Raw genomic sequence first — 17,402 nt, 5'->3', positions numbered from 1 at the left:
AAGAGAGGAAACTGGCTCAGAAAGGGTCGACAATTCGCCCTGGGCGCCTGGAGCTGAGACGCCCTGGGCGCCTGGGGCTGAGACGCCCCGTGCGGTGGCCTCCCTACCCTTGTCCACAAGCTGCCTCCAGCGCCGGGCCCACTCGGTGAGCTGCTGCGCATACGCCTTCTCGATGCGTGCCCGCTCGTGCAGGCAGTTCATGAGGTCACTGCACAGGCGGTGGCCATCCTCGATCCGCTTCACGGTCCGCTTGTAGTTCCCGACCTAGGAAACAGAGCCCCGCTGTGAGGCCTGGGGCCGCGGCTGCAGAAACGTCTTCCACGCCAGCCCGGCTCTTGGGCGCTCATGCCCCACTCCTGTCTCGAAGGCACCCTGCATTGCTACATGACCAGCTCCCCGTTTTTATCACTAGCAGAAACACGCAAAACAGTGATTCGGAGCTTCTCAATGTCCATGCGGCCGGCGTCCATGCTCTGACCCATGGTTCAGGGAGGGAGACAGGCCAGAGTGGGAAGGGCTCTGATGGAGGGAAGCGAGGGGCTGAGGGCACCCAGAGGGCATCTCACGCAGCTTCCCAGAGTGGGTAATGTCTAACTAGAAAGATGAAAAACAACAAAAACAGAAAAATAATTTTTTAGTAACTCAGATTAAAATGATTTTATAATTAACATTATAGACTCTTGGCTAAAGGCCTTTTGAGCATTACTGGAATAAGCACGTTTCAGGTGCCTACTGCTGAGATGTCACCACATGCTAGATTATTATTGGTCCCAATTAGAGCAACAAACACTATTTCCCACTTTCTGAGCACATGCCAGGCACCACAGTAGGTGTTTTACACCCCCAAAATTGCCACTGCCCTAATGAGTAGGAATAACTGTCCCCATCTTAAGATGAGGAAACCAAGGTTCAGGGAAGTTACATTGTTTTCTAAGATCCCATAGTCGCAGTCCTAGAGGCTGGGCTGCAGCTGAAAGCAGGTTTTCAAATGGTTCCAGGTAGGAGTCTCGATGGCAAAGCTCACACTCTTATCTGCTTTGACGAGAGCCAAGGTGAGGCTTGATTACTTTATCTCACATATGAGAGGAGAGTTAGCTTATCTAAATTATAAATAATAAAAGAGTAATTGAAAAGAGTAAATTGAGAAAATATTAGCGGCTAATTTGGAGTGAAAAATCAAAGTATTCCATATGTTCCATTCACTGACCTGCTGATTAGAAAGGATACCATGTAGCTGACACTGGAGCACTTGGAGGAAATATGACAGAAAAATGATCGACTGTATTTTCAACCCTTTCCTCCCAACTGTCTTCAAAAACTGTAGTCACCTTTTTGTGAGTTTTTCCATTTCTAAATGTCTCTGCCTGGCTAATCACTCTCATATTTCATCTCCATTTAGAGTCAATCTGGAAGCTCCTGGAGAACATAGAGGACTAGTTCCCACTCTACAGAAAAGGGTATAGTCCTCTCTCTGCCACGTAGCCTTGTTTAACCCTGACTTATGAACAGTTCAAACTGCCTGAGTCCCTCCCATCTTGTGCTGAGTTAGCCAGGTGAAGAAGAGGCTACAGTGGAGTGGCATGAAGACCTTGCAAAGAGACAGAACACATGGAGATGGGCATCGGGAGAAAAGGGGACTGTGGTCCCTCCAGGAAGGGCTGTCCCTGAGGCCAGAGCTCTGGACAGGCTGAGATGACCCCACTCCCATGGGAACAGCGAGGATCCCTGGAAGGCAGGTGTCTGGGTGGGCTTCTCCAGAGGTCTGGTATGATTTCCAGCAGTCTTGCTGAAGTGCACAAACAGCTCTCAGGCCCCACACGATCAGTCATCGTTTCTTCCACAGACCCCTCCCTCCCAGGCGTGGCCTGGCTGCTACCCCCAGCAAGGAGAGCAGGTCAGCAGCTCACCAAAACACAGAAGGTGAACCTGAGTTTTCAACTCCATCCTTCAGCAGCCCCTTTTTAGGAAGGAGAAAGCAAGCATTTCACAACCAATTAGAAGTGACATCACACGTTCACTTCCCTTAAAATAGGGCCTTACTGTCATTTTGAAATTTACAGCAGGATGAAAAAAATAACCAACAAAACACAACTCAGTATTGCTGAGCTGGTGGCAAGAAGAGCTAAGATAATCACAGCTCAATACAGACTTGACAGCCGACAGGAAACCACGATGTAGATCTGGTTTTCATCCCACTGTTACCAATAATATTCATACTGGCAATCAATATTAAAATATGTTGGCTCTTCAGAAACCTGCCCGCCTGATTTTCAAAACCCTTGTAAAAAGATTTAGGGAAAAGAAAAGGATATTTCTTAACAAGGTACACATTGGTATAGCCCATCAACACGTACCATAGATACTGTTCTTATTTATTTATTTGCTTTATTTACTTATTTAACATCTTTATTGGAGTATAATTGCTTTACAATGGTGTGTTAGTTTCTGCTTTATAACAAAGTGAATCAGCTATACGTATACATATATCCCCATATCTCCTCCCTCTTGCGTCCCCCTCCCTCCCTATCCCACCCCTCTAGGTGGTCACAAAGCACCGACCTGATCTCCCTGTGCTATGCGGCTGCTTCCCACTAGCTATCTATTTTACATTTGGTAGTGTATATATGTCCATGGCACTCTCACTTCGTCCCAGCTTACCCTTCCCCCTCCCCGTGTCCTCAAGTCCATTCTCTATGTCTGCATCTTTATTCCTGCCCGGCCTCTAGGTTCTTCAGAACCACTTTTTTTTTTTAGATTCCATATATATATATATATGTGTTAGCATACAGTATTTATTTTTCTCTTTCTGGCTTACTTCACTCTGTATGACGGCCTCTAGGTCCATCCACCTCACGACAAATAGATACTGTTCTTATTTATTTATTTATTTACATCTTTATTGGAGTATAATTGCTTTACAATGGTGTGTTAGTTTCTGCTTTATAACAAAGTGAATCAGTTATACATATAGATATGTTCCCATATCTCTTCCCTCTTTCATCTCCCTCCCTCGATACTGTTCATATTTAAATGACAACTCTTGAAATCTGAAAAGCAGCAAGGAATATGAAGGTTGTTCCTGGAAGCACGTGTTTTCGGTTTAAATGCGGGGGCCAAGGGGAAAGGGGAGTGCTCATGACAACAGGCACTGAGATGCTCCAGCAACATCGGCCTTGCTGTCCTTTGCTCAGTGAAAGCCTACATATGGGCTTGTGACAGACCATCACTTCAGCCCACACGTGGGGACACTCATCAGGTTTCACTGTTTCCATCTCCATAAACCACACAGCAGCAGAGCAATGTGGATTTCCCACTCGATGAGCAGGGCGCTGACGGTCATCCGAACAGCAGAGCCACTGTGTGTTTCTAAAACAAGACACAGTCAGCATAAAATAAAAATCACCCCTTACAGGTATAAACTTAGATGAGTTCAGATGAATGTATACTGTGTATAACCATCACCATATCAAGGTACAGAATACTTCTACCTCGCCACAGAGTTCCCTTGCACCCTCTTGCAGTCAATCTTCTCCCCACACAGCCCCTGGCAACCACTAATCTGATTTTTGTCCCGTTTTCACGATGTCCAGGATAAGTAGAATCACACTGTATGCGGCCTGGCTTTTGTGACAGGCTCCGTCACTTACCACAGTGCTTTCGAGACTGATCCACGCTGTTGTCTGTATCAGTAGTTCACTCCATTTTATTGCTAAGTTGGACACACCACAATTTGTTTACCCTTTCATCCTGTTTAAGGACATTTGGATTGTTTTTGGTTTGGGGCAATTATAAATAAAGAAGATATCAACATTTCCTATAGGTCTTTGTGTAGACATATGTCTTCATTTCTCTTGGGTAAATACCTAGAAGTGGAATTGCTATATGGTAAGTGTATGTCTAACTTTATAAGACAAAGTGGCTGGACCCCTTTGTATTCCCATCAGCAGTGTATGAGAGTTTTAATTGCTCTGCATTCTCACTAGCACTTGGTATTATCAGGTTTTTAAAAAAAATTATTTTAGCCATTTAGTATGTAGCAACATCTCATTGTGATTTTAATTGTATTTTCTTAGTGTCTAATGATACTGGGCATCTTTTCTTGTTCCTATTTGCCATCCATGTGTCTTCTTTGGTAGACTGTGTTCTCTTTTTTAAAATTGAGGTATAATGACTGTTTTGTAAAATGCAAGAAAAATTAATTTCAAATATATGATAAACTGATAATACATTAAAGTCAGAACATACATGGTTAGCTATTTCTGCTCTATCAGTTTTGTAATTAAAAAGCTTCTCTCTTGCTTCTCAAAATACTAGCTTGTTTTGAGATGGCCAAATGACAGATAACTTTAGGTAGGAATTGAAAATAAACAAGCTCTCTTCCAATCCTGATTATCAATTGATTTGTTCATAAAATGCCCATTTTAAAAACTAGGTCTGAAGCCATCTATGTTCCTAACTTCCTCTAGATTCAGACTCACCCCCTCAGATACCAAGGTGCTAAAGACAGATGTTCAACATGCAAGTGCCTGGGTGCAAGGGGGGGATACCCCTACTCTCCCCTCAGGAACCCACCTGGCCGAAGGAAGGGTGAGGGGTGGGGCAGGTATACTAGAGGCAACAACCAGACTGAATTTTCAAGGACAAGTGGACGGATTAAAGGTGAGGTGAGGGAAATGATTCCTGGCAGAGACAATGTTGGCAAAATGAAGAAAGTGTGACAGCATGGAGACCTGGCTCCGGGAGAAGTCCACCAGGAAAAGAACGTGGACCACAGAATGCAGGGGGTGACTAGAGACTGAGCTGGGCGCTGGGTACAGCAAGTGGTGTGCGAGGTGGGGTCAGTCAGATGGTGTAAAATCTTGAGGGTCAGGCCTTTATCCGAAAGGGTGCTGTGCTCAGGGAACGGTGGGGTTCAGGAAGGTGAAGCCCCTGGAGGGGAGGTATGAGTAGCCTGCTGACTCTGGGGCACAGCAGTGGGGAGGAGAGCAGGAAAGCAGGAAAAAGGAAGTGCGCTGTCCTCCAGGTGGCACATGGGGGCGGCACAGAGGTAGCAGGATCCCAACTTCCAGGCACCTCAGGGTTGCGGGAGGGGGTGGGGGTTCCTGCAGGCTGCACCTATCAGGCAGAGAGAGCGGAGTCCTCCTCCTTTCCAGAGTCCTCCAGAAACCAGTCTCCCGCCTCCCTCCACCCAATCACCAAAAGGCCTGCCTTAGGCTCACTAGGAGCCCGACCGGTCCTGCCGTCCTCCCGGGAATCTGGGTCGCCCTACCCCCTTCTACCCTCAGTGCCCTTCACCTGGGCCCAGAGGCCCCTTGCTGCCTGCTGTCCTCCCGGCTGCCTGTGAGTCTGGCTCTCATCATTCCTCTGGCTTTCCTCTGCCCCAGGCCCTGAGAATCCAGTGTCACACAAGCCTTGGTTTCAGTCAGCTAAGACGAGTCCGGGGCTGGAGTTGCAGACATCCCCTGGCAGAAACTGCATAATCAGGAATCAGAGCACAGACAGTGGGCTCTGCCTAAAAACCAGCGGGTTTATAATTACAGGGGTGCTGGGAAGGACTGTTCAAACAGGTCGCACCAGTTCCTCATTTATCCTCTGGGTGTAAACAGTCTGGAACTGCCTTTCACAAGGACACTGGAGAATGTTTGCTTCTCCGACTTTACAGCCTACTTACCCTGGCCAACTCCATTCTGTGGAACACAGTGGCCAAAGGCAACAGGAAAGCTGGAGGGTTTCCGCAGGTCAGTGGGACCCCTGGGATCCCAGGTGGATGAGAGGGAGTGCGAATGCGGATGTGCAGCTCCTCCCACCTGTTGGCCCCCAGTGCCAGCTCAGTTACCATTACTTGTGTGAACTGCGGGCTCAGGTCAGAGGACCTATAGAGTCACCTCACGTACATCTTCCATGTTATTCCTTTTGCCCTTCTCTTTGGTCGGTGACCATCGAGCCCATCTCGCAGACAAATTGCGCGATTACAACCAAAGTCCCAGGGTGAAACCAGTGGCCCAAGTGAGAAGCGAACCAGGCAGGAACACCCAAAGCTCACGCTCTCCCACCCTGTGCTGCCTTGGCCCTGAGGCATGAACCTCTTCCCTCCAGTGGCTCATCTCAACATCACAAAGAATCCCTGTGGACTCTGGATGTCCCCAGGAACCCCAGTGAGCTTCTGGCTGTCTCACTGCTGACTTGATGCACAACACAGAGGGTGCTCCTAGGCCTGCGGCCCGGACCACCCTGCCCTCCCCCAGCCAGCCCCTCTGCCCATGCCACCCCCAGACGGCCTCACTGCCCGCCGTCCCGGGCCTGGGCAGACCAGAGCCCGCAGCACACAGGACACCACCCCCACACACCTTCCGATGGTGCCGCAGCACCTTTGTCTTTCTTCACCGCTCTTTCTCAACTGCCTTCCACTCACTGCGTCTCGTCAGGCACTCAATAAAAACATGAAAGGTAAAACCATAAAGCGACTCGAAGAAAATGTCGGCAAATATCTTTGTGACTTAGGGCAGGGCAGGATTCCTTAAACAAAATTTCAAAAGTAAAAGCCATAAGGTTACGCACACACACATCCATGTGTGTGTGTGTGCGTGTCCAAATAAATTTTATTACTTCAAAAATTATGGATTTCTGTTCAGAAACCAATAACATGGACAAAGCTAACAGATTCAAATACTGTCTACTAATCTGTCTAAACTGTCCAAATTGACAAGGGACTAAAATCTGGAATATCCCAGGAAATCCTACATATCAACATGAAAGAGAGACCCCCAGGGAACACGGGCAAAGGTATGAAGTGGTAACTTCAGAGAGAAGTGGAAGTCCATGGGGCTAAAGGCCTGAGTGAGATGCTCACACTGTGGGACTGCCCATGAGAGCAGCAAGGTAGCTCTTTACCTGTACAGACTGGCACACTGTAGAGAGCGGGAAATGCCAAGTGTGGGGCGGAGCTGGGCACACAGGACCCCTTCTGAATACAATGGCGGAAACCAGCCTGGGGCAAGCCGGTGACAGCCAGGCAGTAATTAAGTCACTAAGCATACACATGCCCTAGGAGGACCCAGCCACATGGCTCCGGAGTTTTAGCCCCATAGATATGTTGGCTCAGGTCACAGGGCACGTAGGGGTCTCCTCCTTGGGGAATGCATGGGTGAATGTGGGGGGCACCCCAGCGTGGCAGCAAGAACAAAGTGCAGGACTGTGTAGACACCGCAATGGAACAGACCTCACACACAGTGCAGAGAGGAGAAAAAGAAACAGAATGGCAGGGCACAGGATGCCTTGATGCGAATTAAAAATAGCTGCACATGAAGCAAGGCTACAGTTTACAACAACACATGCTCACAAAAGCCATAATATTAGAAAGGGGGAGGGATTAGGTGCCAAAAGCAGGGAAAGAAATGGAGAAGGAGGTGGTGCTGAACGAGTCCCGTCCTACCTGCCCCAGTTTCAGCTCTCTGCTAAGGCTCAGCTGGTCTTCCCCACAGAGGCTACCCTGATACCACCTGCCATCCCTGCCGGACTACCAAGAGGGCGGGCCTGGATCGCCTGCGCTAGCAGACAGGCGACACCAATTCCCCACCATAGGGTCCTGCTGGCTGGTCCACCTGGGGGCCACGAGGGCCCTTCCAAACACTGTCCCCATGCCCCACAGTCGTAGCTTGTTCCACATGGGTCACAAGTGTGCATGTTAGCCTCCCTGCCCCAGCTGGACTGCAAACCTCTTGGTAACAGGTGCTGCACACAGAGTTTTTCCATCAGTGGCAGCATCATAATAGAGCACACCTACCCTTTGCCAGGCAGAGTGCTCACAGCTCTACATGCAGCCTCATTTAATCCTGTGATGATCCCAGGCAGGAGGATTTTACAGAATAGGAAACAGGTTTGAAGAGGCAAAGTCACCCATAATCATGCAGCCAAAAGGAGGCAGACCCCACCTTCTAGAACCTTCCTCAGGCTGAGAATAGAGAGCATGTAGAATGAAGACTTAATGGGTCCATATCAGGTGATGTGTATGTTTCCAACCAGCCCTGCAGGTTCCAGGAAAGGCCACAGAGTTCAAGACTGTGACACAGTATATGAACCCCACTCCTGAATCCCCCTGATTCCTCTTGGTGCCGGTGAGGCTCATGCCAGGACCCCCAAACCTGTAAACTACTAAGACCGCTTGACAAACATGACCTTGATTTTACTCTCAGAATGCTCATGCTCTTTAACCTGTGACTCTGAAGTCCCAAGCACCAGAGCTGCTCCCTCTACACCCTGGAGAGGCAGGTCCAAGAGTGAGCCAGCTGTGCCAAGCTGACTGGACAAGAAAGAAAAGCCACTGGTGGTGCCCCTCCAGGCATGTGCACACAGTCAGAGACCAACATTCTGTCCAAAGCTGCTACAGTATGCCCAGAGGCTCCAGGAGCTTCTCAATCAGCCTGAAAGATAAGGATGAAAGACAAGCCTGAAGAGGTGGCCATCAGCCCCTGGCCCTCTCTGATGAGGCCACCTTCCCTCTACCCCTGCTCACGAGGGGAGCAGCAAAGAGCTGGTCCTGCCCTGAAAGAAATGACCAGGTCTCTCTGCCTGCGTTTCTATCCCTTCAGTTGTACGGTGGATTCTGTGAGGATGTATGCACTGGTAAGTTCACAGCATAGGGTGGGTTTCTTCCCAGTCAGATGTGCTCTTAGCCTGGGGCAGCCATCACTTGACAAGACCTGCCATTTCCTTTTTTTGGGGGTACGCGGGCCTCTCACTGTTGTGGCGGAGCACAGGCTCCAGACACGCAGGCTCAGCGGCCATGGCTCACGGGCCCAGCCGCTCCACGGCATGTGGGATCTTCCCGGACTGGGGCACGAACCCGTGTCCCCTGCGTCGGCAGGCGGACTCTCAACCACTGCGCCACCGGGGAAGCCCCAAGACCTGCCATTTCTTCATCTTGTCCCTCCAGACACAAAATGAAGAGAGGGGACAGGATTAGGTGACCTCCAAGGGACCTTCACAATTCCAGGTATCTGGCTGGCTACATGGCTGGCGACCTCCCGAAGCACTCCCAACTCTCAGTTTTTGAGGGTCTGGCAACACCCTCTTGCCACTCACAAATACGGGGTGAACACCTACTGCGTGCCAAGGACTATGAAAGGGACTAGGGATGCAATGGTGAACAAACTGTCACCATCCCTACCTTTGTGGGACTTCGGTCAAGTAACAGTTACAGACGGTGGCAATTCCTGGAAGGAACACTCCAGGAGATTGGGACTGCCTGGAGGAAACAATGTTTGAGGTAAGAGCCAAGGGACCTCTGGGGCAAGGCCACTTTCTGAAGGCTTGAGGCAGCATGTTGAGGCCCACAGAGCATGAGCTATACGCGACGCCACCCCCTCCATGAAGGTACCCCCTCCCCAGCAGCTCATCCCTCCCTGTTACTTTTGCCGCGATGTCTGCTGTCACATGCAAAATGTGGTAACATACGGGTTTTGAGGGCAAGGACTGTGCCTTTATTCTTCTCCATCCACCATGCCAGGCACACAGAGGGCACCCTGTAATATCTTCTCAATGCCCAAATGATGCTGGGAGCAGAGATTCCGTTCCATGTAGACAGGAGGGGACTGAGAAGTTGCTGAGTGCCCAGCTAGAGGCACAGGCAATGAAGTAAGTCATGATCCTTTATTTATTGAGTTCTTAATCCAATGAGTCCCTTGAGCTCTCCCCACAAAAGCTAAAAAGGATCACCTCTCAGCACATCATCAGATATTAACTCCACAGATGACAAGTGAGCAACTAACACTTGCCAAGCACAAACCAGCAGGAGAGCCTCACAGTTCCTTCATTGCACTTGCACAGCTTTCAGTGAAATTCCAGTTCCCAGTCAGTTTATCTCCACGTCCCGCCATGTCCAGGGAGGCCGAGACGGCTCCAGGACTGGGCCTTTCAGTGCCACTACTTCCCCACCCGCCTTCCCTGTGGAGTGCACAGCAGAGGCCATATCCGTACACACCAGCAGGGCCTCCCGTCTCAGGCACCCTTCTTCAATCCATCCCAACCCCTACTCTGAATCTCCCTTTCCAAAAAAGGGGTCACAATCGATCTTAAGGTTGTAAAATCTGTGATGTGCTTGAAAGGACCAAGGAGTAAGGCGTATCCTTGGGGAACCATGAACTCGTTGCCTTGCTCTCAAAACTGTACTCTGGCAGTCCTCGTTTCTACAGGATTCCACTTCCAGTTCTCCAACCTACCTTCCAGCTCACCCACCATCTGGGCCCCCAATTTGTCCTGCACTGGAACAGAAGGTCTAGGATCTCCTCACCTGGGGGCTCCCCTGAACCTGACCTCACCGGGCTCCCCATACTGGAAGCAGGGTAATGCAGTTTACCTGGCAGGGCCCCAAGAGCGTTAGACATCAAGGCTCCTTGCTGGCCTGCTGCTGCTGCTGTTCACGTACAGCCTCAGTTTCCAGCCACCTTGAGCCTGACCTGTGTGCTGACCCAAACTAGTCCTGTCACTGCCTTGGGCCTCACTCAGTCCCAACTCCTGGTTTTCAGATCTCACCCCCAACACTTACCAGCCCTATCCCCTGTTCCTGGAATTTGTATTCATCAAGTAGGAGGGTGAAGAAATTGTGGCTCATCACCCTTGCTGTTTGAGAGTTTTAAAGCACAAATCCCAAACTTCAACAATGTTAAAAATAACTGCATTATCAATCTTTAATCTAAATGTTCAAAATGACAAGCTGAAAAATGGATGAAATGGAAAGTGAGAAACTCCAGTTCTCAGATCTAACTCAAATCAAAACAGATAATAACATACAGAGGAAGGATGTGTTTAGACAAAGTTATTTTAGACCTGAACTCCTCCTCAAGACTGGTCAGCCAGGCTCACCGTGCTCTGTCCTCCTGGCACACGTTGCTCAGATGTCAGGATAAAGGCCCAGCGATGCCCGGGGACTTGTTCCTGAGCACAGCACATGCCCCACCTGTGAGCCACCACCCCGAAGACCCTGCCCTGGAGCGCCCAGTCTCCCCGGCATGAGTGGACGTGCACACACTCATGCCTCAGCCAGGCGTCCGGGAAGCAGCCTGAGCATACGGCTGCCTGGTGACCAGGTCGCTGCCCCCTTATTCCCCCTCATGCTCCAGTAGGTGCTGCATGAGTGGCACCTCTTCGCTCTAAGGGCTGCCGCCAGCCCTGACGGTGAGATAAGTTCCGGCTCTGTTAAGTAAGGGCTCGCTGAAGACCAAGCCGCTTTTGGCAGAAACTCTAACAGTGAAAGGAGGCAGGGATGGTTAGAGAGGTTTCTGAAATCGGTGAACCCCCCGGGGTAAAAAGCCAAAAGACCTAGTGTGGAAATCATCAGACTGGAAAAGTGGGAATAAATACCACTTCCTCCAGGGAGCACCCCGCTTCCACCATGTCCACCCCCTCCCCAGCTTGCTGCTTCCACAGCACCCCGTCCCTCCCCCAGCTCCCTGGTTGAACTTCCTGACTCCTGTTAAAAAAGAAAACCCTCCGCCCCAGGACACGAGCGCCTCCACCCCATCTCCATGCCTGGGTCCCTCAGCACCAGGCCCACCGTACACACCCACACATTGGTATAAAGGGGTCTCAGTGCAGCCAGGCCACCACAGGCTAACTGAGCACCCAAGACTTCTCCAGTTCTAAAATCATGCATTTCTATTTGTTACTGAGTAGAAACGGAAAACGTTTTCTCCTACAGGGCTTACAAAAGTTACTTTGATATCACTGAAATCAAGAGAGAAAATAAAAATCTATCTTCATAGAATAAGCTTGACAGCAAACCATCTTGAGTGTTTGACTCTCTCAAGGCCAGAGCTGAGCAGCTCGCTAGCTGGCATCTAGAACAACGGCATTTAGGCAGGGGAGGGGCAAGCCTGCACGGACCAGGTGAAAGGCCACCTGATTCGCCCATCTTTGCCTGTCTCCACGGGTGCGACGCTCACACGTGAAGAGGTGACGCTTTGAGACCACTCGGGCTCGGAGCCATTCGGACCCTGGCGCTGCGGGTGTTATCTATAATTCTCACAACCATCCTGGGAAGTAGGAATTAGCAATGCCATGTTCGCGCCTAGGACAGTGAGCAGGTTACTTCTCTTCCCTGAGTCCTCAGGGTCACACGCTAAGAAACGCTGGCACCAGGCTTGAACCCAGACAGGACGCTACTTCCTCACACCGAAGCAGAGGCATTTAAGTACGTGGCAGTCACGGCAAAGGAATACCTCTCTACTATGAGGAGCTCCCAGGAAGCTGAGAGCAGAGGCAGGAGAGCAGTTCTAGAGAGCAGGTGCTTGGGCCCAAATCCCAGCTCCACCCACTGCTGGCACCATCAAACCACCCAAGCCTCAGCTGCCCCACCTGTAAAGTGGAGCTCACAATCGCAGAGGCAGTCGAGAGGACTGAGAGCCCTCGTGTAAAGCAGAGTAGGTGCCTGGCACAGAGCAAGTGTGCAATAAATGCTAGCCGCTATCACCGGTTTTCGTTGCTAAACTTCTTGTTGTGGGTTAACATTCCCACAGAGTACCCAGACCATAGCACAGAGCTTATGGGCACACAGCTCCATGACTTGGCAGCGCGTACACAGCCATGCATGGGGTACAAGGGGCAGCGAAAGTCACTGCTCTCCTGGAGCCACCGCTGACACAGCACAGTCCACGCGCTCAGGAGGGAGGGCCCTCTTCCACATCCTCACAGCATTTGCCAGATGTAAAAGGCACTTTTGTCTGTTTATTAATGCTGCACCTTCAAGGCCTAGAATAGGACCTGGCACGTGGTGGGTGCTCTGTAGGTGTTTACTGAAATAATGATTTCTGTTCAGTATTATGGCTATTTGCATACATATTTTAATTCCAAATATTTGTTTGTAAGCTTCTTATGAGCAGGGCATATCTTATTACCCAGCATCAAACCTTATCCTTCCTCTGATTCACTTGTACATTCAATCAACAATCATTTAGTGTGTCAAGCACTGTGCTAAGTATCAGATTCCCAGGGAAGACTCACGTCTTTGCCCCTAGGGAGTTCACAGCCTAGAGGGAGAAGCAAACGGTACAGCATGCTAGGCAGGCAGGAAGGCTGCCTAGGCCTGCCAGGGAGGACCAGGGAAGGTTACCCGGAGGAGGGGCTCCCCGGGAAAGAAATGGAGGTCAGGCTGGAGAAAAGACCACCGCCCTCAGCCCCTACCCTCCCAGGCAGGGAGACAGCCCTTCGTGGATAGGAGCCCAGGACAGAGCTCCTTAGGAAGGGCCAGGTGTCCAGCAGCTGCCAGCACATGCTCAAGTCTTAGGCATGCTAAAGAGTGCGGTTTTACTTGGAAGGTGATGCAGAAAAGTGAAGCTTCCTATCCGGGGCAGGGAGTTGCACAGGTTTGCTTTTCTGGATGGGCTACCCTGGTTGCAGGGTAGAGAACAGATGGAACATGGCACAGGGGAGGCTAGTGCCCTAATGCTTGGTCATGGTTCAACAAATACTAGTTTGCTTCAAAGAATGAATTAATGGTTCTATTTAGAAACTTTAGTGAAATAAAGGTAAGCCACCAGCCTGCTGGGAGCTATGTCCAAGTGCTGTGGAATAGTGATAAGGCTGACACACGCACAGCAAGGCTGCCATGCAGAGAAGTCCATCCAGATCTGTGTATGTGGGAGGTGGCTAGAGAACACATGGAATGGACAACTGCTGCTGAGAGGCAAGGTGGCAGTTACTTTCATACACCTCGTGCTTCCACTCACGGCACCCACCCAACTGCCCATGACTGCCCGCCACTAAAAATGTTGGCTCTGGGGTCCCAAGACTGTGCACTCATTTTGGGACCCCAGGACTTAGCCCAGGGCCTGGATCGTGGCAGGTGCCAAATAAGGCTTTATGGAATCCATGAACAGGGGGCAGCAGCATCTTATAAATATGTTACCTACAAAATTGGTCTAAAAGGATGGGAAAAGTACACACCATTTTACATGGATGGCTTTCCAGACAAAATACTGATGCACATGGAGATGTTCTCATGTGATGTGCTGTGTCCACAGCGCTCGAGTCTGAGAGGACTCTGCAGGGAGAGCCTTCTCTGAAGGAGACGGCAAATACTAGTCACGTGCCAACTCTTTAGGGCTAACATTCCCAGAACATTTTACAGCAAGATATTTATGTCCTCTTCATCTCCAAAATATCCTTCTCCTCAAAGGCTCCTTGTGCCCACAGAGAGTGCAGTACAGGCCAGCCTCAGCCTGGCTTCAGCCGGGGAGATCTGAGCTCTAATTGCATGTACCACTGACAGCTGAACAGAGCTCCTGCCTCAGGGATGAGGCAGATGCAGGGCCCAGTTCCTGAAATCAGCAGTCTGCCCTCCCAGCCTGGCCTCAGGAGCCCTCAGAGATTCAGGCTGCAGCCCTCAGGCCTGCTGGGGCCAAACCCACTGTCGTGTTCCCAGAGCCTATGAAGGGCAGAGGGGGCCAGGCTTCCTAGGAAGCACTGGTAACACTTGAAAAGCACCATGGCCTGCAGCCTAGGCTCTCTCTGTACCCCAGCCCCCAGAGCCAAAGAGGAGACCCAGAAAGAGGGCCTGGAAGTGAAGGACGTGGGGGACACCTGCAGGCTCCCCGTGCGAGCCAGGACTTGCCAGAAGCGACCGAGCCACCCACGCCCCACTGGGGAGCCTGTGCGCAGGATGTGCCAGCCTCCAACTTCAGCCAATTGGTGGCTAAAGGAGTCATCCTCTTGGGGAACCACCTCCACTAGGCCTCAACCTACCTAATCCCACATGACTTCTCACCTCCAAAACAGACCCTTGGCTCCAAAGAGGTCAAGATCCTCAGCCCTCTGCAAGGCCATGCTCATTCCAACCTCCAGATATTGATCTGGCCTAGAATGCTGCCCCTGCTCCCAACTCACAGCCCAGCCCCACCCACCCCACGTATCTTCTCTGGTGATGCCAGCAGCAGACCCCTCTCCTTTGAACGCCATGACACTGAGAAGCAGAGCTGTGGCTTGGCCTCATTGCCCTCACTCTCCATGGAGGCCACCATCCTTTCTCCTCCCAATACCTTCACTGTGGGAATCAGATATCCACCCCTCTTCTCTTCTGAATCGTTTACTACGGTGTTGGGGATACAGAAAGTGTCCCCTCCAAATGCCCACTAAATACTTCTGGCTGATATTATGTCCCTGTGGGTAATCTCTCCTCCCAAGATCACTACTTGTTCACTCATTCATCTAGCAAACATCTGAGTGCTTAGTAAGTACTGATCCTGCCTATCTTCCATGCTACCTTTCCTGCCCCCCAACCCTAGGGGGAGCCCTACCTCCCCCTTGCACCCCAGCAAATTCTACAGCACCTCAAACAATGATCTGTCTCCTCCCTCTGGGAGCTTACCTCCAAATGTCACAGCCAAAGGCTCCTGGAGGGCAGGGCCATGTCCCTCCTGTGCAGGCACACAGCCAGCACGCAGAAGATGGTTCTGGAATGACCCACTTCAGTTAGCACCTTTTGGTGGGAAGGAGTAAAATTAAGCACAAAAGACTTTTCCACCTCGAGACCGCAAGGCTTTCTTTAGATTGTACAGCTCTGTGGGTCACACCAGTGAGAAGCGGCCTTCCATGGGAAAGAGGGAACTTGCTGGCAGCTTGGAGATGTGCACCTGGCAACGTGCGCCTAAGTCGCTCAGAGACGAGCAGGGCCGGTTCAGCCTGAGCAATCCAGAGCACACCCATCAGAGGAGGAGGGCGGCACTGCTGATTTATATGAGATGAAGAGTAATTTCAGGGACAGCATCACAAGATGAGCAGAGCCTGAAGGATCCTTAGGATTCTTCATACAAGAGATGTTCTTGTCTACTGACATCGCAGTTAAGAATTTAACAGGGTGCCTAAGGGTTTACATCAATGACAGGACTTGTTCAAGCTACTTGACTTAATATATGCTGACAATACACACTGGCAACTTTCACCTACCTTTTTCTTTTTTTTTTTTTTTGCGGTACACGCCTCTCACTGTCATGGCCCCTCCCGCTGCGGAGTACAGGCTCCGGACGCGCAGGCTCAGCAGCCATGGCTCACGGGCCCAGCCGCTCCGCGGCATGTGGGATCCTACCGGACCAGGGCACAAACCCGTGTCCCCTGCATCGGCAGGCGGACTCTCAACCACTGCGCCACCAGGGAAGCCCTCCATTTTTCTTTTGTAACCAGCAGCTGAAGACTTCTGTAATAGCACTATATTTAGCTACTTAATTTTTCCACAGCAGCTTCTGGCATCTGGGTAATTACGGCAATGCTGACCAACACACCCCAGAGGAACAGATTATATGTTGTGTGTGTGCTGATGGCCCCCCATCCCCCAGAGCAGAGGGACAGAGCTCCCAGCCAGCACCTGTCTTGAGGCCCGACACCACTTTACGTGCATTTGTTCCCTTAACTCTCACCATCCTAGGATGTGGGTACTGTTAGTATCCCCATTTTACAGATTGGGAAAGTGAGAAAAAGAAAAATTAGTAACTTGCCTAAAGCCACACACACACAGTTAAGTGACAAGGCAGGGAGTCAAACCCAGGCCACTAGCTCCAAAGCCTGTGTCTGAACCTGTCCTGTTGCCTCTCCTGGTCTATCCCTCACAAGGCCATTCGTGTGCTCTAGCCTCTCCATACTACCACCTCGCTCAAGGCAGGCGCTGATGGCAATGTCACAACAGTTACCAAACAGAAAGTTTCCCCATGACTGTAAAGGATTCTGTCTATAGTTTCAGATCAGTGTTGAGAAGAACAGGAACCTGCATTTCTAAAGGCCAGCTTCACAGGAGCTCACAAGAAGTCTCTGCAGCCAGTGCCAGCTCCCCAAGTGCTTCTGCAATGCTGGCGAGGCCACAGCCTCCCCAGAGGACAGCAGGTGGAGCTTGCCTGCCTGTGAACCCAGGACTGCATATGGGACCAGAGGGGCAGTCCTGAATCCCAGCAATGTCCCAGAGGCACCTCCACACTGCACCTTGGAACTGCCTGTTCCGATTCATTTTTATCTAGTTTTACCACCGACCTTCCTGCATGCTGTGAGAATGCACCTGACTATGCCAGGGAGCTGCTGCTGCTGAGCGGCTGGGATGCACCCGTGACACCGTTGCTGCTCCGTCACTCTTGCTGCCTTCGGTGAAATGTTTCCCGGGCCACATGTGCCTCTCTGGCTACTGAAATTTGAGCTTCAGCCTGGACACCCACCAGGAAGGCTGCTACCAGCCAAGGGGTGGGGACTCAGGCTGTCACATTTCCCACTGGAACTCACAGGGCCTAGCGCACAGGAGGTGCTCAATAAACATACACTTTTAATAAAACGAAGTATTCAGCTAAAAGTCAATAATGACATTTCCCCCAATACCCAAAGAAGAAAAGTGTTGAGAGAATTTTGAGTCCATTTTTTTTTTTTTTTTTTTTTTT

At 50.6% G+C, this 17,402-nt stretch overlaps 1 protein-coding gene across 2 annotated transcripts in view; it reads right to left on the bottom strand.

Moving 5' to 3' along the window:
- Positions 1-17,402, bottom strand: part of PACSIN2 (protein kinase C and casein kinase substrate in neurons 2) — a 44,059-nt gene that overhangs the window by 22,490 nt on the left and 4,167 nt on the right. For both annotated transcript variants that reach the window (XM_024737455.1, XM_024737456.1), the window contains exon 2: positions 108-264. In XM_024737455.1, the coding sequence (XP_024593223.1) occupies positions 108-264 (157 nt within the window). The remainder of the gene's footprint in view (positions 1-107; positions 265-17,402) is intronic.

This window comes from Neophocaena asiaeorientalis, unplaced genomic scaffold (genome assembly GCF_003031525.2).
Source record: "Neophocaena asiaeorientalis asiaeorientalis breed wild unplaced genomic scaffold, Neophocaena_asiaeorientalis_V1.1 scaffold242, whole genome shotgun sequence".
NCBI classification, from domain to species: domain Eukaryota; kingdom Metazoa; phylum Chordata; class Mammalia; order Artiodactyla; family Phocoenidae; genus Neophocaena; species Neophocaena asiaeorientalis.
This window is presented reverse-complemented; position numbering and strand designations above follow the sequence as displayed.